Consider the following 25,911-nt stretch of genomic DNA (forward strand, 5'->3'; position numbering starts at 1 on the left):
GCAGCCCCAGAGACTGGATCCTCCTCTTCTAAGTCGGCAGATCCCCCAGGAGGCAGCTGCACTGAGAGCTCCGGGACTTCCTTCCTGCTCTGCTCTCCGCAGGCCCAGCAGCCTTCCCTGCTGCTTAGCAGGTACAACCCCTCCCTGGGAGTAGAGCTGGCTAAGACTTGCTTGGGGCGTCTGGGTGTGAGGGCTGGCCCCAAAGCAACCCAGCCCCCATTGTGCTCATAACCTGAACCTTTCTACCACCCCAAATCCTCCCAGCCTGCATCTCAATCCCAGTCTTAACTGGGCCCCAGGGACCAGCCACAGCCCTGGTCCCTATCCCAACCTCGCCTCTCCTCAGCTCACTTGCCCTTCAACCCTAATTATTTACTCATCGTCTTCATCCAATCCCAGCAGGTCCATTGTCCTAATCCCCACCAGAACCCAGCCCAGCATGACCTTGTCCTTCTCATTGTCCCCTGTGCCCAGCTCCAGCCTTCAACCTCAATGTCCACCTCAATCCCAGCCTTAATTTGCTTCCCAGTCTTGACTGTTACCCTGACCCCAGCCCAGTTCCAATCCCAATCCCACGCCATTTCATTCACTACGTGTCCATCCCTCTTGTCTGCGTGAGGGGCCTAGGGCTGTCCAGCACATCTTAGGCAGTGGGTGCTTTGGCTAGGAGCAGTTAAAGCCAGAATAAGGAATGAAATGTGAAATTTCCACTGCCCCTGTCAAAACCAATAGATGTTATTTATGGTTGCTGTGGCTCTTAGAATGAAACACTTGGCCTGTGCTCGGGGCTTTCCTCTGTTTTAAAGATAATCTGCTCCTGGAATTGCCCGCCTATACACTGACTCCCCATCTGTGGGTGACAGCCCTCCAGCTGGTGTGTTGCCCTGTGTCCCTCCTTTTCCACTTTGATGGGGAAGTTGGGGAGAAACCCTGGTGCCAGGAAACAGAAACTGAATCCTGCACCCGGACACAGCTGCTGACAGGAACACTGCCTCTGCCCTTTCTTCCCAGCTAGATTTGGCTTCTAAGATCAGAGGTCAGGGACTGCAGTCCACTCTCCCCAGATGTCCTGGAATAGTTGGTCTCAAACAGGCAGCAAACATGGGCACCCTCTCTGTTACCAGGGAACCCAACCTATCCCCCTCATGCAACACATACCTATTCTAGGACAGGAGTTTAAAACTCTTGTCTTCACAGCACCCAAGGGTAGAGACACAGGATGAAACTTCACGTCTAGGGGACATTTTGCTGTTCAAAAGAGTCATTGCCCAAGGGAGGGGTTGTTTCAGAACAGAGCTCCCTGTCCTCTAGTAAACCCCAGCACTCCAGCCCAAGATCTGGGGCTGAGTGCTCACTAGGTAATCCAGCCCCAACCCCTGCCCAGGGGCAACATCCCCTCAACACCAGGCTTCCAAGCAGGGCAAGGATCTCCCTTTCTGGGGTTGTCCCTGCTCTTTCTTTTCCCAGGACAGTTCTCTGGGCTGAGGCTAGTCTTTGGGTGGAATAGGCTGAGCCAATAAGCTGGACTCTGGTGGGATAGGTGATATCTATATGATGTGATTTGGGGTGGTTCTAGAGACAGCCCTTTCATGCCCTCCACTCTGGGATGAGTACATCCGAAATCCCACCATTTGTCCTTTAGGTTTAGTATTGCCCTTTCCAGAGCCCCAAGTGGGAAGGACAGGGGATCTGGGGACAGCATAGAGGTACCTTGCTGCTGTCTCCAGCTGTAGAGGAGCTGATCCTGACATCCTGTGTGTTCTGGGTCCCAGGGGCACACCTCACCCCATATGTGTCCAGCAAGCTAAGGTAAGGTACTATCTCAAGATAAGGTGCCCTGGCTCTGGGCCCCAACTTTGGCCAGTCTCCCATGGCCAAGGACCTGGAAGAGAAGCAGGCCCAGGACTGTCCACAGAACCCAAATGACCAGACCTTGTTGCTGGAGCAACACAATGAGAGGGATATTTCCCATGAGGAGCTGTGTTCTTCCTATCCTGGCCATGCCCTTGGCTGTGCTACCTGCCAGGACATCCCTTCTGCCTTCTGCAGTTGGCCAAGCCCTGTTTGGTCACTCTGACAGGCAACTCAGCCCCACCAGGCCCTGGGTGTCTGCTTGGCCCCTTCTCAGATGTGGCTCCTAGTAGCCATCAGATTAGCTGGGCCCAACCCCAGAGACAGATGGGCTGGGGGCTGGGAGATGTCATGAGTTTCCTGTCCCCACTTCCAGGCTGCCCCATCACTCTGCCAAGTCAGCTTTTAGGACCAGGGAGGACTGCAAAATTGGTGACGTGTGTGTGGTAAAATATGCGTAATGTAAAATTTAATATTTTAACTGTCTTTATTTTAAGTATACAATCCAGTGCCACTAAGTACATTCACAATATTATGTAACCATAACCACTGTCTATTTTCAGAATCTTTTCACTAAACATTAACTCCCCGATTCCCCTTCCCCAGCCCCTGTACCCTCTATTCTACTTTCCATCTCTATGAATGTGCACATTCTGGGTATTTCTTATAAGTAGAATTATACAATGTTTACCCTTTTGTGTCTGGCTGATTTCACTCAACATGTTTTCAAGGATCACTGTGTTATATAATGTGTCAGAATTTCATTCCTTCTTATGGCTCATTGATGTTCCATTGTATGTGCTACCACATTTTGTTTATCCATTTTTCCATTGATAGACACTTGGCCTGTTTCTACCTTTTGGCTATTATGAATAATGCTGCTATGAACATTGATATATTAATAGTATCTGAGTCTCTGTTTTCAATACTTTGGGTTATATACCTTGGAGTAGAGTTGGTGAATCATCTGGTAATTCTGTGTTGACTTTTTGAGGAATGGCCAAACCCATCTGCACAGTAAGTGCACCATTTTATATTCCACCAGCGATGAACTAGTGTTCTGGTTTTTCCATATCCTCTTCAAGATTTGTTATTTTTTGTGTTAGTTTGTTGTTAGTTAATAAACCATCTTAGGGGCTTGGTATAATGGCTCATGCCTGTAATCCTAGTACTCTGGGAGGCTGAGGCGAGTGGATTGCTTCAGCTCATGGTTTCGAGAGCAGCCTGAGCAAAAGCAAGACCCTGTCTCTACTAAAAATAGAAAAACTGAGGCAAGAGGATTGCTTGAGCCCAAGAGTTGGAGGTTCTTGTGAACTATGACACCATAGCACTTTACTCAGGGCAACAGCTTGAGACTCTGTCTCAAAAAAAAATAGCCATCTTAAGGGCTGTGAAATGGTAGCTCATTGTGGTTTTGATTTTGCATTTCTGTTGTTTGTTTGTTTATTTAGAGACAAAGTCTCATTCTGTGGCCCAGACTGCAGTGCAGTGGTACAATCATAGTTCATTACAATCTCATACTCCTGGACTCAACATCATCCTCCAACCTCTCCGGTAGCTAGGCCTACAGGTGCGAACAGCCACACCTGGCTAATTTTTGAAGTTGTTATACACATGAGGTTTTGCTATATTGCCCAGGCTGGTCTCAAACTATTGGCCTCAAGCAATCTTCCTGCCTTAGTCTCCCAAAGTACTGGGATTAGAGGCATGAGCCACCTTGCCCAGCCAGATCTGCGATTCTCTAATGGCAAATCGTATTGTGCATCTTCTTTTCATGTGCTTATTGGCCATGTGTATCTCTTCTTTGGAGAAATGTCTGTTCAACTTCTTTACCCATTTTTTTCAGATGAGTTGTTTTTAGTTGTTGAGTTGTAATAATTCCTAATATTTTCTGGATATTAATCCCTAATCAGATATTCGATCTGCAAATATTTTCTCCCATTCTGTTGATTGTCTGTTTTTTTGCTTTTTGGATAGTGTTCTTTGATCCATAAAATTTTTAAATTTTGATGAAGTCCATCTATTTTTTCTTTTATTGCTCATGCTTTTGATGTCAGACTTAAGAATGCATTGCCTTATCCAAGGTCATGAAGATTTCACTTTTGTTTTCTTCTGAGTTTTATAGTCTTATTTACATGTGTTTCTTTTGGACTCCAATCTGTGATGTCCCTTAGATCCCTCTTAGATCCCTCTGCCCCTACCAGGGGCACTCCATGGCAGAAAGCCTGCCTACTTGTGGATGCTATCCAGTAGATATTTAGCTTATGTTGGTGGGATATGTGTTCTATAGGGCCCTGGTGTTGCCTGTCACACCTAAACTTGCTCTGCCACCTCCCCGCCCTAACTTTGAATCCTCAAAGACCACAGCAAAGGGTTTAGTGAGTGCTTGGTGAGCTCTGCCTTGCTGTGGGGGCACCTGTATTCATTTCCAGGTCCTGAGAAAGGAACTCATTCCCAGGTCCTGAGAAAGGAGTGCTCACAAGTTGCTAAGAACAAGGCAAGCACAGAGACAGTGCTGGGGTGGCTACAGGAACCTCAAAGGGAAAACTCCAACTGGAAGTCAAATTCATGTTGCACTTGAAGGCTAAATAATGTTTCAATAGGCAAAGATTATTTGTGGTAGTGACAGGGCTGAGTAGCCAGGGAGCCCATGGATGGAAAGGACTGGCCCCAGACTGGGTCTGTGGGGAGCAAAGAAGGGTGGTAGAGCCAGGGGCAGGAAATGAGAACCTTTCACATTTCATGGGCAATAGGGAGCCACAGAAGGTTTCTGAGCAAGGTGTAACTCTTAAAGGCAGCACTTTGGTAAGTCTAGGTAAGCCCCATATGGCCTGTAGCTGGTAAAGCAAGTGGTAGGGAGACAAGTATCAAGTAAGAAACCATCATCCTAGCTAGGTAACTTAGAGTGAGTTACCTTAGAACCAGGCTCTCTGGGTTCCAGTTCCTATTGGCTTGGGTGGTGGAGAGGGGGAGGGAAGTGAGGGAGGAGGGAGACACAGCTGTTCATCTGCCCTGGGGTGGGATCCTTGAGGGGCCGGGAAAGCAGAACTAGGGGTGGGGCCAAGGGACACATAGAGAGGGTTTTTGGGGGCATGCTACCAAGTGAGGGCATTCCTGGCCCAACCCAAGGTGGGAACCTGGGCTCCTGGCTACCTGCTGGTGCCTGCCGCACAGAGGACTTTAGGAGCTCTGGCCTCTTGCTGGATTGGCCAGCCATAGCAGGTGGGGCATAGGCCTGGACTAACGCCAGGCACTGGGGCTGAAGTGCCTAGAGGTGTCCTTAGGAGGCCTCTGTGTATCCAGCCAGGCCAGCGCACACCACCCTCTTCGGCATCAGAACTGGCTCGAGAACTTGCTATGAGCTTCCTACTCCGCCCCCTCCTCCTGGCCTCATTCTTCCCACCAGGTAAGCTTCACGGGCCTAGTACCTGTCTCGAGGGTCCAGTCTCCATAAGTCTAGCCCTTGGCAAACTGGACTCTGTCTGGGTCACAGGTTTCGCTGCTGTCAAGGGAGGGTCCAGGGAGGCAGCAGAAGGGAGCTAGACAGGAAGTCAAGATCCCTCTTGCAGCCACCTTGCCAAACTCTGACCAGTCACCAGGGAAATGGGCCATCCTGGGGCACTGAGAAGGGCTGCTTTAAGGGGCGGGGGCAGAGCAGGGTTTGGGGTGCTGGTGGCACCTTCCGTGGAGCAGATCCCAGGGCTCTATGATACCCTCAGGCCTGTATCACTCTTCTCTCTCCCCCTCTGTCCTTCCCCCAGGTCAGGCCTCATGGGGTGTCTCCAGTCCTCAGGAAGTGCAGGCTGTGAAGGGGTCTTGCCTGGTCATCCCCTGTGTCTTCAGCTTCCCTGCAGACGTGCAGGTGCCTGATGGCATCACGGCCATCTGGTACTACGACTACTCAGGCAAGCGACAGGTCGTGATCCACACGGGGGACCCCAGGCAGGTGGAGGCACGCTTCCGTGGCCGTGCCCAGCTGGTGGGCCTCCCTGAGCACAAGGTGTGCAACCTACTGCTGAAGGACCTGCGGGCTGAGGACTCCGGCTCCTACAACTTCCGCTTTGAGATCAGTGAGGGTAACCGCTGGTCAGATACAAAAGGCACCTTGGTCACTGTGACAGGTGAGGCGTGGGGAGGCCTGGCTTTTGCCTGGGAGAGACAAGGCTCACAGCCCCGATCCTGCCCTAAACCCCAGCCAATATCAGACTCAGGTCCAGCCTCAGCAGAGCCCTGGGCCTGCTTCCCCCAGCATCCAGCCCAGTGAGGCTGGGGGCTGAGGGCAGAAAGCGGCTCCTCCTTTCCCTCAGCGGGGGTTTCCGGAGCAGGTGGTCTCAGGTGTGGTGAAAGGAGTCCTGAGTTCTCTGGTCTTTGTCCTCAGGGGAGCCCAGGGCACCCACCATCACTGCCCCAGCAGAGCTCCTTGAGGGCACACAGGTGGACCTCAACTGCTCCACACCCTATGCATGCCTACCAGAGCAGATCAGCCTGCAGTGGCAAGGCCAAGACCCTACTCGCTCTGTCACCTCCAACCTCCACAAGCTTGAGCCCACTGGCATCATCCATGTGGAGACCCTTCACATGGCCCTCTCCTGGGAGGACCACGACCGGACCCTGCACTGTCAGCTCTCAGCAGCAGACCACAAGACTCAGGGCGAGATTCGCCTCCAAGTGCAGTGTGAGTTACACAGTGCCACATCCCCATGAATAGGCACATCTGTGGCTCCCTGACAAAAACAAGGCCCTGTCTAGCCCAGAGAGACAGAGCCCCCGCCCCAGATGCAGAGCTGGGCTGCACCCAGTTCTCCAGGATAGGACAGGTGGAGAAAGAGGGCTAAGTGCTAAGAGCCGTGTTTAATAGTCCCCTTCCACCTCCTGCTGGCTTTGAAGGGGCTAGTCCTTGAGGCCAGGATTGGGAGAGAAGGGGAGACACAAAAGGTCAGGGAACAGGAGCTCCCTTGTAGCTTTTGGGTTGGCAGTAAGTCTCTTGGGATTCAGCCCAGCTCTGGAGGATGCTCGGGAGATGGGGTTCACCCCTTTCTCACCTTGAGACTGCTCATGATCATGGTGACCAGGGTATCACTGGAGCATAGCTAAGAGTCAGTGTGGTCAAGTAAGTCCAGGTTCCCATGGTTATATATCTTCCCATCCTAGGAAAACAGGTCAGCCTGTTCTAGAACAACCACACTTCACAGGCATCAGGCTGCTGGCTCTACTGCCCACGAGATGAATAAACTTTGGGCAAGTTGCTTGCCTCTCTGAGCCTGCTTTCTTATTTATATGGTGGTGATAACAATGAATAGTTCTTATCTCATAGAATTTGACGAAAATTAAATGACCCAGGCGAGGTAGTTAGAATAGTGCCTGGCACATATTAAACACTTGAAAATAGCCTTCACTAGGCTATTTAAATGCAGAGAGAAGCTTTGGAACAAGAGTTAAAGAAATGCAGATATCCTTGTATTTTGGGCCCTCTGCCTTACAAACTGGGTAACTATTCTCAGAGCTAAAGTGATGCTGCCTTTGGCCCCTGTCCATCATGTGGCTGGTTCTTTGTTGTTGTTGTTGTTGTTTGTTTTTTGAGACAGAGTCCCACTCTGTTGCCCCAGGCTAGAGTGCTGTGGACTTAGCCTAGCTCACAGCAACCTCAAACTCCTGGGTTCAACCAGATCCTGCCTCAGCCTCTCAAGTAGCTGGAACTTTAGGCACTCACCAACCAGCTAATTTTTCTATTTTTAGTAAAGATGGGGTCTCACTCTTGCTCAGGCTGATCTTAAACTCCTGAGCTCAAGGGATCTTCCCACCCCAGCCTCCCAGAGTGCTAGGATTACAGGCATGAGCCACTGTGCCTGGCCAAGTGGCTGGTTCTTTATCAGTAGTTGCCACGGCCAGTAAAGCCAGCAGTGGGATGTTCATGAGTCTGTGGAACTCAGCCCCAAATAAAACAGGGGCAAAGGACAGCACTGAGAAATGGAAAGTGCAGACTGGATGCTGTGCCCAGCATCACAGAATCAGGCTATCAGGGGAGAAGGAAGGAGTCAGGAATGTGTGTGTGTGTGGGGGCGGGGGGGTGGGCTGGGACAGGGGATGGACAGAGCTTGTCCTGGACAGGGGGGCGAATGGGACTGATGCTTTATCTGAGTACACTTCCTTAAGGCAGAGCTTTGAAAGGGAGGAAGGGAGAGGTCTGCCATCCCTGCCCTTTCTACACACCTTACCCAACACCCCCCCCCCCCCGTCTGCCTTGCAGATGCCCCCAGGGGTGTGGAGATCCTCCTCAGCCCCTCGGGGAGGAATATCCTCCCAGGCGATCTGGTCACACTCACCTGCCAGGTGAACAGCAGCTACCCCAGAGTCAGTTCCGTTAAGTGGCTCAAGGACGGGGTGTATCTCAAAGCCAAGAGTCGTGTGCTGCAATTGTCCCAGGCAGCCTGGAGTGATGCTGGCATCTACACCTGCCAAGCTGAGAATAGTGTGGGTACTTCAGTCTCACCTCCTCTCAGCCTCCACGTCTTCAGTGAGTCCTGGGAGGCTGGGTCCTGGCCAGAGGGCAGGGAGGGGGTCTAGGCCGCTGGCTGAGGGAACCAGGCCAGGACAGAGCCAGAAGCTGGCATAACTCAGTGCTTCCTGGGACATAGGGGTGTGAGATGGATGACAGTGCCTCCTTGCAGGGTGGGACGTCAGGAGGATCCTGGAGAACAAGACAAAGAGAGGCAGGGTGACTCCAGGAGGCTCTGCTGCAGAGGCAGGGCAGTGCAGAATGTGCCGCACCCTGAGGACTGTGGGGGGCGGGGACTCAGAGTTGGCTGGGATCTTCTCAGTGTGTCCTACTCTACCCTGGCAGTGGCTGAGGTTCAAGTGAGCCCAGCAGGCCCCATCCTGGAGAACCAGACAGTGACACTGGTCTGCAGCACACCCAAAGAGGCACCCAGCAATCTCAGCTACGGCTGGTACAAGAATCAGATCCTGCTGGCAGATGCCCACTCCCACACCCTCCGGCTGCACTCGGCCACCAGGACCAATACAGGCTTCTACTCCTGCGAGGTGCGGAATGCCCAGGGCAGCGAGCGCTCAGGCCCTGTCAGCGTGGTGGTCAACCGTAAGTGGCCAGGGTGGGTGGTCCTGAACATCAGCCAGAAGAGGGCCAAGCACTGGAACCCCTGCAGGAGGTTAGGGCATGGGAGCTTCAAGGCCACTTTACCTGGATATGGAATCTGCAGCCAGATGAACTTGAGCTCATCTCCCAGCTCTTCATGCTTGGGCAAGGCTTTGGCTTCCCTAGCCTTGCTTTCCTGCTACTTAAAAAACAACAACAACAACAAAAAGAACCCCTTCATTTGGAAGTAAGTTCAAACTCATGAAACATTGCAAAAGTAGTACAAAAAATGATTATATACCTTCCCCCCTCCTGTCCCCAAGACAAGGTCTCACTCTTTTGCCTGGGCTGGAGTGTGGTGCTACTATCAGCTCACTACAGCCTCAAACTCCTGGCCTCAAGTGATCCTCCTGCCTTAGCCTCCCCAGTAGCTGGGACTATAGGCGTGTGCTACCATGCCCAGTTAATGATCATATACCTCTAACCTACACATCCCATTTGTTTTTGTTGTTGTTGGTTTTTGCCCAGGCTAGAGTGCCACAGCCTCAGCCTAGCTCACAGCAACCTCAAACTCCTGGGCTCTTGCCTTAATTTCCTAGAGCACTAGGATTACAGGTGTGAGCCACCATGCCCAGACTTCCCATTTGTTAACATTTTCACACATTTGCTTTATCCTTCTCTCTCTCTCTTTCACTCTCACTCTCTCTATATTTTTATACGCACACATATACACAGGGATACTCAGTGTATATTTCCCAAGATCATTTTCTTACATAACCACAGTGCAATGACCACAACAAGGAAATTTAACATGGATAGACTATTATCCAATCCACAGTCAATATTCAAATTTTACCAGTAGACTCATTGTGTACAAGTAATGTCTCTTACAGCCATTTTTTTCTGGTCCAGGATCCAATCTGGGATCATGTGTTGCATTCAGTTGTCATGTTTCTTCAGTCTCCTTTACTCTGGGACAGTTCCTCAGTCTTTTCTTATTTTTTTTTTTTTTGAGACAGAGTCTCACTATGTCACCCTCTGTAGAGTACTGTGGCATCATAGCTCACAGCAACCTCAAACTCTTGGGCTTAAGCGATTCTCTTGCCTCAGCCTCCCAAGTAGTTGGGACTACAGGTGCTCGCCACAATGCCCGGCTATTTTCTTTGTTGTTGTTGTTGCGGTTGTCATTGTTGTTTAGCTGTTTAGCTGGGCCAGGTTTCAACCCACCAACCTCAGTGCATGTGGCTGGCGCCATAACCACTGTGCTACAGGCACTGAGCCATCCTTACTTTTCTTTTTTGTTGGGACAGAGCCTCAAGCTGTAGCCCTGGGTAGAGTGCTGTAGCATCACAGCTCACAGCAACTTCCAACTCCTGGGCTCAAGTGATTGGACTACAGTCACCTGCCACAGTGCCTGGCTATTTTTTGGTTGCAGCCATTATTGTTGTTTGGTGGGCCCAGGCTGGGTTCAAACCTGCCAGGTCAGGTGTATGTGGATGGCGCCTTAGCCGCATGAGCCACAGGCGCCGAGCCCATCCTTACTTTTCTTGACATTGAAACTTGAGGAGAACAGGCCGGTTGTTCTGTGGAGGTCCCTCAATTTGCATTTGTCCAACTAAGGAGACTGAGGCCATGTGATTTGGCCTGGCTGTGTCTACCTCAGTGCCTCCTGACACCGATGTCAGTTTGTCCAACTGCTGATGTGGACTTTGTCCCTTGGTCACGGTGCTGTCCTGAGCCAGGTCTCTACCAGTTTTCTCATCTTTTTTTTAGACTCAAGTTGTTTACCTGGGTAGAGTGCGGTGGCATCACAGCTCACAGCAACCTCAAACTCTTGGGCTTAAGTGATTCTCTTGCCTCAGCCTCCCAAGTAGCTGGGACTACAGGCACCCGCTACAATGCCCAGCTATTTTGTTGTTATAGTTGTCAGTCTTGTTTAGCAGGCCTGGGCTGGATTTGAACCCGCCAGCTCCGGTGTATGTGGCTGGCACCCTAGCACTGAGCCCAGTTTTCTCATCTTTGAAGTAGGGTCCTTAATCCCTGCTTTCAGGGTGACAAGGAGGCTTGACTGAGACAAAAGTGATTTTCCCAGCACAGCCAGGAACAAAAGTATATTTAGCTGGTGCTCCGGAGCTTCTGAGATCATCCCTCTCTCCCGGGACACTGTATGGCAAAGGGGAGCTAGAGGTCATAGGCTATAATGGGATATCCAGGGAGTGCCCCTGCCTGTGGGTGACAGGCTCACCTCTTGCCTCGATACAGACCCACCCCTCAGCCTGGACCTGACTGCCTTCCTGGAGACACAGACTGGGCTTGTGGGCATCCTTCACTGCTCTGTGGTCAGCGAGCCCCAAGCCACACTGGTGCTGTCCCATGGGGACCTTATCCTGGCCTCCACCCCTGGGGAGAATGATTACAGCTCACGCTTCAGGGTCTTCTCTGCTCCCAACTCCTTACGCCTAGAGATCCAAGACCTGGAGCCAGCTGACAGTGGACAGTACAAATGCTCAGCCACCAACCCCCTTGGAAATGCCACCTCCACTCTGGACTTCCATGCCAATGGTAAGATGAGCACAGGTTATGGGGAGAAGTGGAGGGAACCCCAGGAGGAGGCCTATTCTGGCCTCTTTCTTCCTAGAAGCCCAGTGGACTCAACCAAGGGGCTGAACTAGCTGGCCTAGGTCACATTCACATCAAAGACCTGGGCTACACAATCATCCCCACCTCAGAGGTTCCTGGGAGTCAAGGCGAAAAGAGAAACACAAAGCAGTTTGCATCATTCTTCTTGCACATGCTCTGTCTCTAAACTTGGAGGGTCTTTCATACGCATTTGTTAATTTTTTATCTATGAATCTGCTGGGGCAGGCTCTATGCTGGGAGTCAGAGGCAGGAGGCAGAATAGAGCAGTAGGGTCACCAAACTTGGGGTGCATGCATTACACTTCCCTCTTCCCGAGGCCGGGGGAGACACAGATAACAGATCAAGCCAGATTTTCAACATAAGCCTGGGCTCTGGCTCGGAATCCCTTTCAAATGGGCTGCAGACGGCTACTACCAACAGATCTGAATTGACGTTCAAGGCCTCTCGATCTGCCACAAGGCCAGAGGAAGACCTGCCTACAGTCATGTGGGCAGAAAGAACCCTGGAGGGCTTCCTGCCTTGGGTGGCATGGGGAACTGGGGGTGCTCACAACCTCTCCCTTCCCCCCAGTGGCCCGCCTCCTCATCAGCCCAGCAGCAGAGGTGGAGGAGGGGCAGGCAGTGACACTGAACTGTAAGAGTGGCCTGAGCCCCATGCCTGACACTCGCTTCTTCTGGTACCTGAATGGAGCCCTGCTTCTTGAGGGGCCCAGCAGCAGCCTCCTGCTCCCTGCAGCCTCCAGCACCGATGCTGGCTCATACCACTGCCGGGCCTGGGATGGCCACAGCACCAGTGGCCCCTCGTCACCTGCCATCCTCACCGTACTCTGTGAGCAGCCTTGTGGCCCCTGCCTGCTGTGGGGGAGGATCAGCCTATAGGGGCCTATCAGCCATCCCCACCTCCTCCAGGCCCTCCCAACTCTGTCCTGCCCTGGGTCTACTTCAGGAGGATGGTCACAGGCTTGGCCACGATGGGCCTCTCCACTCGGCTGAAGTTGGGAACTAGGCTAGGGCCTTCTCTGCCTCTCTGCATCCCACATGCCAATACTAGCTCTTTGGGATTCTTTGCCCCTGACTCAAACCTGGACACCATGTCTAAATTGTGACCTCTGGGTGGGCGCAGGGACACCATACTCATGTATGTGCACACAGCCCACAGGCTGCTCCCTCATGGGCTCCCATAGACACATCCTGTTGAGGATGGATGTTCCATATTAGCCCGAGGGCCTGATTAATTCCAGAAGGTCTTCCCTGACATGTTGTTGTGCCGGAGACACATCCTGGGGCTGCCAGAGGGCAGCTGCCTCCCTGGCGTTTTCTGGTGTCTGAGTGAGATCATGTGGGGATCTTGGCGGATGGCTCCGTTTCAGGTATCTGTCTCTGGAAGCCTCTAGAAAGAGGCCATTTTAGGTATTTTCTGGTGTCTCAGGAGCTGGCTTGGAGATGAGAGATGAGAGGCAGGAGTAATCTGGAGAGTCTCAATGTTGATGGGAGTAGGGTAGGAGCAGAGAGCAGAACCTTGGGGACTGCTGCATAAAGGCAGCAGCCCATATAGCGCCTTTGTCCCAGCTAGAAATTGGAGCTCCTTCCTCTGGGAAGACTCAGTCATCACCAGGGCACAGCTTAGCTGAATTCTCCCCTCTCTGGCCCAACTGTTCTTGTGCAGTGCACAGCTCTCCCAAAGTGTTCTGGGAGTCTTCTTGCCTGTGGGCTCTGGCAGTGGCTGTGGGACGAGTCCCCGTGCTTTTCTTCCCCACAGACCCCCCTCGCCAGCCCACACTCACCGCCCGGCTGGACCCTGATGCTGCTGGGCGGCGAGGCCTCCTCTTGTGCTGTGTGGACAGCGACCCCCCAGCCCAGCTGCGGCTGCTCCATAAGGACCGGGTTCTGGCCACTTCCCTGCCATTGGGGTGTGGCTGCAGCACCTGTGGAGGCTGTTTCCCACGCCTGAAGATCGCTAAAGCCACCAACTTGCTGCGTGTGGAGATTCAAGACCCACTGTTGGAGGATGAGGGCGTGTACCTCTGTGAGGCCAGCAACACCCTGGGCAATGCCTCTGCCTCGGCCACCTTCAATGCCCAGGGTGTGTTGGGGTGGGGAATGGGTGGCTTGGGAGCTGGAGCAAATGCACTCACAGGGCAGACTGTGGGAAGGCCCAGAGGAAGATGGGGGTGCTAGACAGAGGAGGTGCAGTAGGAGGAGGCCTGAGACAGCCCAACAGCCAGAGCTTTGGACTCTTCCTTTGCCCCAGGGAGGGTCCATCAGGCAAAAACATCTTTTTCCAGCAGTGGGAGGGGGCACAGCTGCCCTCCAAGTGGGAGTGGGGACCTGGGGAGCCGGCTGCCCCATCCATAGTGTAGGAACCCAAAGCTGCTCCTTCTCATGCTTGGTTTTGGGCAGGGGCAAGGCCTGGGGGTGCAGGGCTGACCTCTGAGGACAGCTCCTGCTGGGCCAGTTGGGCTGTCTCTGCCTCCTCCTTACTGCACCCTCCTTGTCTAGCACCCCCATCTTCCTCTGTGCCTTCCCACAGTCTTCCCTGTGATGCATTTGCTCCCTACCTGGTACCCCAGAGGAGGCCGGACCACTGGCTTCTGGGGTGGGAGTGAGCCTGTGCTGTCTAATCTGCAGCCACAGTCCTGGTCGCCACACCATCAGACACGCTGAGGGAGGGCACAGAGGTCAACCTGACCTGCAATGTGACCCGAGAAGCCACCAACAGCCCCACCAACTTCTCCTGGTTCCGGAATGGGGCACTGTGGGCCCAAGGCTCCCTGGAGACTGTGACACTGCTACCTGTGGCCAGAACCGATGCTGCCCTCTATGCCTGCCAAGTGCTCTCTGAGCCTGGTGCCCAGCTTTCTGCTCCCATCATCCTGAGTGTACTCTGTGTGTGACCAGCAAGGGCAGCCTGGGAACTTGAAGGGTGGAGGAGTGGCCTGGGGGGCGGTGGGGGGAGACAAGAGCATGGCCTGGGAGTGGACCAGGGTGGGCAGGGGGAGAGGGACACAGTGTGGCAACTGGACTGTGGTCAGGAATGGCCTGAGATCCCTCTGTTCTGCAGATCCCCCAGACCCTCCAAAGCTGTCAGCCCTCCTAGACGTGGACCAGGGCCACATGGTTGTGTTTGTCTGCACCGTGGACAGTCGCCCCCTGGCCCAACTGTCCCTGTTCCATGGGGAGCGCCTCCTGGCCACCAGCCTGGGCCCCCAGCTCCCATCTCACAGCCGGCTCCAGGCCAAGGCCATGGCCAACTCCCTGCAGGTAGAGATCCAGAAACTGAGCATTGGGGACTCTGGCAACTACCACTGTGAAGCCACAAATGTTCTTGGAACAGCCAATACCTCACTCTTCTTCAAAGTTCGAGGTGAGTGTCAGTCCTCTGAAGATGTGGTAGTCCTTAACACCCTGGGGGCTGCCTGTGCCATCATTGACCACTCCAGCTGTCTCTCTACCTCACTCCCCCTACCCAGGGCCCCTCCTGCTTCAGACTCAGGGCTGCCAAGGAGCTGCCCAGTGCCCAGGCCCCAGTTCCTGGGCTCTGATGGCCTGAAGTCTGGGTGCAGAGCTGGGCTGGAGGGGCCTGGAGGACACTCAAGATCACACAGCTGCTGACATCCTCTTCCAAGCCCTTGGCCACCCATGTTGGGTACAGCTCCTGGTCGGGACAATGGCCCTGGGCATGACCCAAATCCTGCTCTTTTCAGTTATTTTCTTAAGAAATAACACATGTGGGTGCAGTGCTTGGCACTGGGGTTAGAGGTCACACAATCCCCATGAAGCTCATGCTCTGGTAGGTGAAATATGACAGAGAGCAAAACTATCCAGGTAGGTGGTTGGTGGTGAACACCACTCTGGAGCCTGTGTGGCAAGTAGGGACCAGGAGAGGTTCAGGCACAGAACTGATGTGGGCCCCAGTCTAGAGGGGAGGCATGGGGTTGGATTGTGCTGTGGAGGCATGGTGGAGGGCCCTCACCTGCTCTCGGTTTCCCCCACAGGAGCCTGGGTCCAGGTGTTCCCATCACCTGAGCTCCAGGAGGGCCAGGCCGTGGTCCTGAGCTGCCAGGTACCCACAGGAGTTCCCGAGGGCACCTCATACCGCTGGTATCGAGATGGCCAGCCCCTCCAGGAGTTGAACTCAGCCACGCTGCGTTTTGCAGCCATAACTATGGCACAAGCTGGGGCCTACCATTGCCAAGCCCAGGCCCCAGGCTTGGCCACCACAAACCTGGCTGCCCCCATCAGCCTCCATGTGTCCTGTAAGGGCTTTATCTGGTCCACGTGTAGGGAGGGAATGCGGCAGGCTCCAGATCCTGGGCCCTGCCTCTGTGACAGAGCCCTGGATCAGAAACCCTGGCTGGGCCCTGACCACTCTCTGCCTTGTGCAGATACCCCACGCCAGGCCACACTTACCACCCTGATGGACACAGGCCCTGGGCGCCTGGGCCTCCTCCTGTGCCATGTGGACAGTGACCCTCCAGCCCAGCTGCGGCTGATCCATGAGGACCACCTTGTGGCCTCCACCCTACAAAGTGTGGGAGAACTTGCAGGCAGTTCTCCCCGGCTACAGGTGTCTGTGGCCCCTAATACTCTGCGCCTGGAGATCCATAAGGCAGTGCTGGAGGATGAGGGTGTCTACACCTGTGAGGCCACCAACACCCTGGGCCAGGCCTCAGCTTCAGCCAACTTTAATGCCGAGGGTAAGTGTGTGTGTGTGTGTGTGTGTGTGTGTCTCACCTGTAATCCCAGACAGGGGCAGAGGGCTGGGTGGGGTGACTCACACCTGTAATCCCAGCACTCTGGGAGGCCAAGGCAAGAGGATCCCTTGATCTCAGGAGTTCAAGATGAGCCTGACCAAAAGCAAGACCCCGTCTCTACTAAAAATAGAAAAATTAGCTGAGCATGGTGGCAGGCACCTGTAGTCCCAGCTACAAAGGCAGCAGTCTCCAGACGTGGGTTTCATGGCAGGACTTTTTTTAAACACAGAATTTTTATGGATGCCCAGTGGTAAAACTAAACAGAAAGAGAGTCTCTCAAAAAGAAACCACAGCAGCAGGCGGCACCTGTGGCTCAAGGAGTAGGGCGCCGGTCCCATATGCCGTAGGTGGTGGGTTCAAACCCAGCCCCGGCCAAAAACCACAAAAAAAAAAAAAAAAAAAGAAACCACAGCAGAGTGGGGTGGGGGTCCTGTGTTCTCCCCACTTGTTGCCTCCAGTGTCAGAAAAGAGCACAGGGTGCTCTAGGGCCCTGCAGAGCTCTACAAGGACAGCTAGATAACAACCTGCTTCCCAGGCATGACCCCTCCGCCCCATTTCCAGGCAGGCCACCTGAGGCTCATGGAGGCCAAGAGGCTCCAGCACTAGGGGCAACATGCCTCATGGGGGATGGGCACCACTTTGCACAGCCTCAAGTTCCTTGCCGATGCCCTATCTCTCCCCAGCTGTGAGCGTGCTGGTGTGGCCCAGTGCCACCGTGCAGGAAGGGCAGCTAGTGAACCTGACTTGCCTTGTGTGGAGCACCCGCCTGGCCCAGCTCACCTACACATGGTACCAGGATGGGCAGCAGCGCCTAGGTGCCCGCTCCATCCTCCTGCCCAATGTCACGGTCATGGATGCTGCCTCCTACCACTGTGGTGTGGGGGCCCCTGGCCAGACACCCCACCTCTCCAGACCTGTCACCCTGGATGTGCTTTGTGAGTCTGGTTGGAAGCAGATGAGACAATGACAGCAGCCCACAGAAATCAGGGCATGGCCAGAGACCCATGTGTGGCCAGCCAGGAATGCAGTCCCCAGCTAGCCAGGGGTGCATGGGATGAGGAGCATTAGAATGGGGGACACTGGGAAAAAGTCCTTTCTGGGCAGAGGAGCAGTGCCCCAGATTGAGTGACTGGGGGCTCAGGGTGGGGAGCCAGGGCCCTCCTAGTTTTGAATGCCACCTGCAGACTGGCCTTCTCAAGGTGGTCATCTCTGGGCTCTTTGCCTCTCACGCCCCTGCAGACGCACCCCGTAGCTTGCGCCTGACCTACCTCCTGGAGAGCCGTGGTGGGCAGCTGGCCCTGGTACTGTGCACCGTGGACAGCCGCCCACCTGCCCGGCTGGCCCTTAGCCATGCTGGCCGCCTCCTGGCCTCCTCATCTACAGCCTCTGTCCTCAACACCCTGCGCCTGGAGCTGCGGGAGCCACAGCGCAGCGACGAGGGTCTCTACAGCTGCTCTGCTCACAACCCTTTGGGCCAGGCCAACACGTCAGTGGAGCTGCGGCTGGAGGGTGAGGCCGGGTCCAGGTCAGCCCTGCAGGGTTAGGAATCAGCTGTGGTGTCCAGTGGGACCTAGCTGATTCTAGCCTTTTTGGCACAGGTGTGCGAGTGACCCTGGCTCCATCAGCTACTGTGCCTGAGGGGGCTGCTATCACGGTCACCTGTGAGGACCCCACTTCCCACCCTCCCATCCTCTATGCCTGGTACCACAATGGCCGCTGGCTTCAAGAGGGGCCCACCGCCTCACTGTCATTCCCAGCAGCCATGCGGGCTCATGCAGGCGCCTATTCCTGCCAGATTCGGGATGCCCAGGGCACCCGCAGCTCCCGACCTGCTGCCCTGCAAGTTCTCTGTGAGCAGGGGCTCCTTGTCTGCTGCCTGGGGTGATGGGGTGGAGGGTGCTTCTAGGCCTTGGGGTAGAGGCAGGCAGCAGGCTGCCATGGGCCCAGAATAGGTTATGTGGGGAAAGAAGGACACAGATGCTGAAGAAAGAAAGAAACCCACAGCGCTATGCACCCTGCCTGGACTCTGTCCACATGACTCCTGAGCGAGTGTCACTTCCAGAAGTGACCATTTGTCCAGAGGCTTCAGCCTTACCAACATCAGACAGGTGGATAGAACAGGCACCCGCCCAAGGCCCTCATCTGTGCCCTCTTGCCTCTAGATGCTCCTCGGGATGCTGTCCTGTCTTCCTTCCAGGACTCAAGGGCCAGGCCCATGGCCGTGGTACAGTGCACCGTGGACAGCGAGCCACCTGCTGAACTAATCCTGTCTCAAAATGGCAAGGTGCTGGCCACTAGCAATGGGGTCCACAGCTCTGCATCGGGGATGGGCCATGTGCAGGTGGCTCGCAACGCCCTGAAGCTGCAGGTGCAAAATGTGCCCACTGATGGTGATGACACCTATGTCTGCACAGCCCGAAATTCACTGGGCTCAGTCAGCACCAGCAGGCAGCTACAAGTGGAAGGTGAGCAGGAGAGGGGAGGAAGAGAGGGCTGTAGTTTGGGGTTCAGATGCTGCCTGCTAGAGCCCATGTGAGGGCTTAGGATTCCCACTAGAGGGGGCTGCCTGGTCTGTGAAGCCTAATCTGATGGAGGCAGCAAGTTACCACTGGAGTGGGTTGCCTCGCCTGAGGGGCTGAGGCAGACTTGCCCTTGGAGCTCTTCCTATGGGCCACAGGAGGTGTCGGAATGTCCAAGGGGAGCTTGAGTGGAGGGGAGAAATAGCTCTGCTCTCCAATCTGGGGGTGGGGACACAATCCTGCCCTGGGGAAGCCTAGGATGGGAAGAGAAACACAGCACTACTCTCAGGGAGCCCAGTCTGAGGGAAGACATGCAGCCCCACCTTTGGTGAGTCCAGTCTACAGGCAAGACACAGCCATATCCATCAGAAATCCTGGTGTAAGGGAGCCACAGCTCTGTCCTGGGAGCCCCCAATGTAAGAATGAGAGACAGCCCCGTTCTCAGGGTCAATCTATGAGGACACACAGCTCCACCTTGAGAGGACCAGATCCCAGTCAGATGGAGATCCTCCCACATGTTCAGGTCCCTCTCAGAGGTCCTGCCCAGAAGCTCCTTAGGCCTGCAGATCCTTAACCACATCCCCATCCTACACCCACAGGTGTACGTGTGGTGGCTGAGCCAGGCCTGGATGTGCCTGAGGGCACAGCACTAAATCTGAGCTGCAGCCTCCCTGGTAGCCCTAGGCCCATGGGCAACTCCACCTTTGCATGGTTCTTGAATGGCCGGCGACTACATGTGGAGCCTGTGCCCACTCTCACCTTCACCCAGGTGGCCCGTGCCCAAGCTGGGGTGTACCACTGCAAGGCTGAGCTCCCCACTGGGGCTGCCATCTCTGCTCCAGTGGTGCTCCATGTGCTCTGTAAGTGTGAAACCCTCCTGCCTCAGTCTCCCCACATCACACATGTCCACCTCAGGTTTTCTTCTTCTGTCTGCAAAAAATGAGGGCTTCACAGGTGTGGAGACCTGAGTTGGGATCCTGAACTCTCACTGGCTGCTTGTGTAACTTGTACGTTTGTGCCTTGGTTTCTTCATTTCTTTCTTCATCTGTGAAATGGGAACTCCATCAATCCTCTCATCTTTTGAGGAGTATAATTAATACACCATGCCTGGCCTAAATACACTTGTGGCCTAAAGCAATCTTCCTGTCTCAGCCTCCCAAAGTGCAGGGATTAGAGGTACGAGCCACCTAAAGCAATCTTTATTAGAGCCGCCTCATACCTCTAATCTCTGCACTTTGGGAGGCTGAGACAGGAAGATTGCTTTAGGCCACAAGTTCGAGACCAGTCTGGGCAACATAGCAAGATTCTATCTCTACAAAAAAATTAAAAAATTAGCCAGTCATGGTTGTGCACACCTGTAGTCTTACCTACTTGGGTGGCTAAGGTAAGAGAAATGCTTGAGCCCAGGTATTTGAGGTGGCAATGAGCTATAAGCTTACCATTGTACTCCAGCCTGGACAACAGATCAAGACCTTGTCTCTAAAATTTTAAAAAAAAGCAAGCTGAGTGCCTAGCACACTAGCACAGTCTTAATCTCCCACTTCAATCTCCACTTTCAGCTATTACTAGATAATAAGCCACCCTAAAATTTAGGACCTCAAACAATAGCCAGATTATATGCTCATAATTCTGTGTGTCAGAATGTGGGCTGGGCTCAGCTGGGCAGTTCTTCTGCTAGTCTCACCTCATGTGGTTGCAATTATCCAGTGGCTCAACTGAGGCCAGGTGGTCTCAGAGGGCTTCATCCTCATGGCTGGTTGTTGGGCCACATATGCCCAACTGGCTGGCCTGGGCTTCCCACGTACCTCTATTCCAGGAGCAGAGCAGAAGCTGTAATGTCTCTTGAGGTCTAGTTCTGAAGTCTTAAAATGTCACTTCTTTTTTCAGTTGGGCAAAGTGAGTCACAGATTCAAGGAGTGAGGAAATGGGTTCCACCTATTAATGGGATGAGCAGCAAAGTCACTATGTATGGGTACCATTAGACAGGTGGTTTTTCTGCCATCACTACACTCCTTTCCTCCCCATAGACCCTCCAGAGACACCTACCATGACGGTCTTTGTGGAGCCTGAGGGAGGCCTCCAGGGTATCCTAGACTGCCGGGTTGACAGTGAGCCCCTTGCCAGCCTGACCCTCTACCTTGGCAGTCGGCTGGTGGCCTCCAACCAGCCCCAGGGTGTTCCTGCAGAGCGCCACATCCAAGTCTCTGCCTCCCCCAATGCCCTGAGATTGGACATCACAGAGCTGAGGCCTAGTGACCAGGGAGAATACGTGTGCTCTGCCTCCAATGTCCTGGGCTCTGCCTCGGCCTCCACCTATTTTGGAACCACAGGTGAGGGGAGGGGGTTCCATTCCCTAGGCCATTCTGCATGAAGGCCCAGCTCTTGGGCTCAGAGGCTTCCTTCCTTGAATCCCTTTGGCTGCAGTGCAGCTTGTCTGGCCACTGATTTCATGGAACTACCTGGTATGGAGGGGGTGACTTCACAGATAAAGTGAAAGTCAGAATAGAAAGTTTCAGCCTGGGTGGGTCACCCTGGGCAGGCACAGTCGGCCAGGAGCCACGGCTGCCCCTGAGCTCACCTCTGCATTTCAGCCTTGTACCGCCTGCGTCTGCTGTATCAGCTGCTCTGGGGCCTGGGACTGCTGGCTGGCCTCCTGGTCCTACTGCTGGGCCTGGGGGCCTGCTACACCTGGAGGTGGGTCCGGAGCTGGGTCCTGGGACAGGCCACCTTATCCAGCCCCTTCTCCCCAATTTGCCCTCACTTCCCCTAGGAGAACCTCCCTCCCATGAAGTTCCCAGACTACACATGTCTTAGCCCATCCCTTCAAATTTTGAAATGCCTTCTAGAATCGCTTCTAAATCCACCTTGCTATAGTTTTCTCCTTCCCTTCTCTCTGCTCTATCTTTACTGAAGAAAAGATTAGGGAGGGAGGAAAAGAAAGCACCCCAGTCTCCCATGCTCTAGACAGTGAGCAGTCTGGGGCCAGCGTGGCCGGGGAGGGAATGGGGCCTGTGGTAGAGATGGGAGAGACTCTCTGAGTCCACTCTCACCCTTACAGAAGGAGACGTTTTCACAAGCCAGTCATGGGCGAGAATTCAGTGGAGATGGCTTCTCAGAAAGAGACCACACAGGTATCCATTCAACACATGTGGGCACATGCAGACCTAATCCCCAGCTAATTCACATGCCAGGCTGTCATCTGGAGACTGGTCTCTTATATAGGATGGTGTCTGAGACAAGGCTTAGCTGGAAAGAGCATACAGGGCACCAGGACCCCCTCTGGAGACAGGGAGATCCCTCTGCTTCTTGGGGGAGAGCACTGCCCATGTTTGCTGGGTGGCTGGTGAGGGGCTAGGGCAGACTTTCTGAACCCTTAGCAGCATTGCCCCCACTTCCGAGACTAGTTTCTGATTCCTCCACCTTTGTTCTGAGGCCTCTTCCCCATGCCTGAGCTGGCCTGTCACCTGGGCAGGGGTAAAAGTCTGTTTCTCTTGCTCCATGACGAGCCTCTCTGCAGATGTCCACCTGGTGGGCAGAGCTCCAAGTCACCCTTCCAGCCGTGCGTACTCCCACCAATCCCGTTGAGGTCCTACCTAAGGCCAGGGGCCTGAGGGGCTGCCTTTGCTCTCTGAGTACCCCCTGTGACCAGGGTTTTCTCTGTGGGAAGCTCACTGATCCTGCTGCAGCCACCTGTGAGACCTCGTCCTGTGCGTTGCCCCTAAGTTGACCTCAGGAAGAGGAGGTCGCCACATCTGTGATGACCCAGCCCGCAGAACATGAGCAAGGCAGCTCTGAGTCCTGCCTGCCTCTGGAAAAATAGCTCTGTGACATCTGACTTTTTATGATTGGCCCCAAGCCTCTTGCCCCCAAGGAAAATGGGTGAGAGTGGGGATACACTCCTATCCAGGAGGATGTTGACTTTGGGGGACTCTGAAGAGAAGCAAGTCAGGGGTGTCGTCCACTTCTCTCACTTTTTCCTGCCTCTCCTCCTCTCCAAAGGAGGCCCTGCCCCTTCACCTCTCTCCCCCCTAAGCTCACCCTGAACTTTCTGGATGGATTCAAATAGAAGAGGAGTATTCTATGTCCTCAGGCCTGCCGAGGCCCCCATATTAGGCTAAATATAAGTCAGGCTGCTCTAATAAGAAACCAAATATGTGATAGAATTTTATTTTTCCCCTCTCCCATACCAGTCTGGCTATGTTATAGTGGTTTGAGTTGTTGAAATCCCTTTATCTTATTTCTCTATCCTAAAATGTGGCCTTCGACTGTGAGGTTCACAGCCCCACTGTTCATTTTCACTCCAGCCAGCAGACAGAAGAGTGGAAGTAGAAAGCACTCCCAATCCCACTGGGGACACAATCCAGGAATTGTACATGTCATTTCCATTGGCTCGGTTTACCCTCATGGCCACTCTGCTGCAAGGGACGCTGGGAAATGTAGTTTTTTATTTTGCACCCAGAGCACATTTGGAAATTCTATTTCCAAAGGACTTCCAACTGTGGACTTATGCCTGGGACTTATGACACTGGTGTTAATGCCACCAGCAGGCTGTGTTCCGTCTCAGTGCTTGTCTGCTGAAGACTAGGGCATGCCCCTTGACATTCTAGCTATGGGCTTCCTGGAAGAGATGTCCCTTTCACAAAGTACTACTGAGAAAACGAGGAAAAGGTGGTGGTCCCTTGGGAGAGGTGTGGCAGGCAGTGAGGCTGCCTGGACAGACATCCCTGCACCAGAGCTGGCCCCTGGAAGAAGAGGTGCCCTCATTCCCACTACCCCCACCTCCAGGGGGCTGAGCACTGCCTTCCCAGCTCTTCCGAGCATGGTGAGCAGGCAAGGATGTTGTCAGCATCCTTGTTTCTGCTCCAGGGGCTTCCCTCTCCATGACCGAGTGAGCTCTTATCCTTTTCCCGGAGTCCCATGTGCCAGGGGCTGCTGAAGAGGGCGATCATTACCAAGAAGGAATAAAGAGCTCTCAAGAAATTGGGGACTGAGAGGATCCGTTCTTGAGCAGGCTGGTCACCCGCTTGTAGCATGGTGGCCGATGGTGGGAGGATTAGAGAGCCCACGACTGTAGGGTTTGTGGTGAGAAACAGAGTAGTGGGGAGTTGGCATAGGAGCCAACAGACTAGGAAGAAACTAGAGGCCAGATGAGCTTTGCGTGCCCCCTCACTTGTCTCAGGCCCCCTTCTTTTCCATGCCCAACTGACACAGTCCTCCTGGGAGCCTGTGCAGCATACTCTTCCCCCAAAACTTCCTTTCTATGACACAACAGGTTTGAGTCTCTTTCTTGTGACCCAAACTGCTGGACCAGAGCACAGTGGATTCAAACATTACTGAGGTTTATTCTCAGAGACCATCTGCAGGAGGTGGCCAGGGGTGCAATTACATGGTGTTTACCTTCTGCTAAAGTGATTTGTGTCCCTTCTTGAGGCTTGGGTGCTGCACACCTCTGCTGCCTGCAGTGACCAGCACAGTGCTTGGCACGCAGTAGGTCAGCACTCAGTAAGCACTTTGTTCATTCTTGGAGAGTGAAAGGGAAAGCAGGGGTTAAATCCAGAGGTGGGTCAGGGAGAGAGCAGCCAAATGCAGCCAGATGTTTGGGGCTATCTGAGCAGGACCACAGGTAGCCACAGAAAGGGGTGGCTGCTGGGGGATTTGGGAACATCTGCCTTGGGAGCCTTCTGTGTATCTTCAAGGGGACACATGTCCATCTGGGTTTGGAGAGTTTGCAGAGGGACTATAGTCATGTCTACTCCAAGTGGTTGGAGGCCTCCTTAAGACTTTTTAAATAAACTTTTAGTTGACATGTAACACACATAAAGAAAAGTGTATCTTATTATAAGGGTATAGTTCAAACATAAACACCCAGGTAAACGAGCACCTAAACATAAATGCCCAAGTAAAACACCCAGGTAAACCAGCACAGATCAAGAAACAGGCTGGGCACAGTGGCTCATGCCTATAATCCTAGCTGTCTGGGAAGCTGATGCAGGTAGATTGCTGGAGCTCAGATTGGGACCAGCCTGAGCAAGAGACTCTGTCTCTACTAGAAATAGAAAAACTAGCTGGGTGTTGTGGCAGGGTCCTATAGTCCCAGCTACTGGGAGGCTGAGGCAAGAGGATAGCTTGAGCCCAGGAGTTTGAGGTTGTTGTGAACTATGACACCAGTACACTCTACCCAGATTGACAGAGTGACACTGTCAAGAAAAAAAAAAAAGAAAAGAAAGAAAGAAGGAAGAAAGGAAGGAAGAAAGAAAGAAAGAGACCATTACTAGCACCCCAGAGTTCCCCTCCCACCTCCTACTCACAACCCCCAAGCATAACCACTGTCTTGACTTCTAACATCATAGATTTGGTTTGCCTATTTTTGAACTTTATATAAATGGAATTAAACAGTGTGTACAACTTTTGGAAAACTAACCATATCTATTAAATTTAAATTACTCCTTCCCTGTGACCCTGAAATTTAACCCCTGGGTGTCTCAAGAAGAACAAGGGCTTATGTTCATCATGAGTACATTCACAGCAAGGCTATTCATAACAGCCCCAAACTGGAAACAACCCATCAACAACAGAATGGCTAAATCCACTGTCGTGTTCACACAATGGGATATCATGCGGCTGTGGCCTGAGCAGCAGCTACATGCAGCAAGATGGGTGATGCTCTCCAACGGTATTCAGAAAAAGGAGCCAGACGCTGAAAGCACAGCTTGTGAGATTCCATTTTTGTGAAGTTCAAGAATAGGCAGAGCTAATCAATAGTGATAGAAGTCAAAATAGTTGTTACCTGTGAGGGAGAGTAGGAGGGACCATAAAGGTGCTCTCAGGGGACTGGGAATGTGCTATTTCCTGGTCTGGGGCCAGTTATGTGGGTATGTTCACTTCGCGAACTCATGAAGAGTCTCGCTTTTCTAAAGACATATTCTACTTCAGTAACAAAGTTAAAACTCCCCACCTTCTTCGGTGAGTGCCCAGAAGTCTTCTAGATTCTGGCTGATCATCTGGTTTTCTAAGGGACAACACATTCCCCTCTAAAGGCACCAGGCTATTGTGGC

General features: G+C 53.3%; 1 protein-coding gene across 3 annotated transcripts; it reads left to right on the forward strand.

The window, feature by feature from the left end:
* On the forward strand, window positions 1-25,224 carry SIGLEC1 (sialic acid binding Ig like lectin 1). Of its 3 annotated transcripts, XM_053573892.1 has the most exons (22): window positions 1-131; window positions 5,155-5,257; window positions 5,613-5,972; window positions 6,230-6,526; window positions 8,099-8,365; window positions 8,693-8,947; window positions 11,207-11,506; window positions 12,155-12,412; window positions 13,343-13,666; window positions 14,212-14,469; window positions 14,645-14,947; window positions 15,579-15,839; window positions 15,969-16,280; window positions 17,021-17,272; window positions 17,577-17,846; window positions 17,936-18,187; window positions 18,500-18,802; window positions 19,456-19,716; window positions 20,884-21,186; window positions 21,448-21,550; window positions 21,915-21,987; window positions 22,524-25,223. In XM_053573892.1, exons 2-22 carry the CDS (start codon window positions 5,209-5,211, stop codon window positions 22,581-22,583), a joined length of 5,121 nt encoding a protein of 1,706 aa, XP_053429867.1. In that variant the 5' UTR covers window positions 1-131; window positions 5,155-5,208; the 3' UTR covers window positions 22,584-25,223. The 3 variants fall into 3 exon arrangements, with proteins under 3 accessions (XP_053429867.1, XP_053429865.1, XP_053429866.1); XM_053573890.1 differs by having other exon boundaries at window positions 15,579-16,280; window positions 22,524-25,224; XM_053573891.1 differs by lacking the exon at window positions 1-131 and having other exon boundaries at window positions 4,865-5,257; window positions 15,579-16,280; window positions 22,524-25,224.
* The last annotated feature ends 687 nt before the right edge of the window (window positions 25,225-25,911 follow it).

The sequence above is a fragment of the Nycticebus coucang genome, chromosome 21, assembly GCF_027406575.1.
Source record: "Nycticebus coucang isolate mNycCou1 chromosome 21, mNycCou1.pri, whole genome shotgun sequence".
Lineage (NCBI taxonomy): Eukaryota > Metazoa > Chordata > Mammalia > Primates > Lorisidae > Nycticebus > Nycticebus coucang.

What these genes read in the sequence shown, in the direction of transcription:
- SIGLEC1 (XM_053573890.1), top strand. Translation starts at nt 5,209, where the DNA reads ATGAGCTTCCTACTCCGCCCCCTCCTCCTGGCCTCATTCTTCCCACCA. An exon ending in AGTGGAGCTGCGGCTGGAGG is followed by an intron (nt 17,847 to 17,935) that starts GTGAGGCCGGGT and finishes TTTTTGGCACAG; the next exon opens with GTGTGCGAGTGACCCTGGCT. An exon ending in TGCTGCCCTGCAAGTTCTCT is followed by an intron (nt 18,188 to 18,499) that starts GTGAGCAGGGGC and finishes TCTTGCCTCTAG; the next exon opens with ATGCTCCTCGGGATGCTGTC.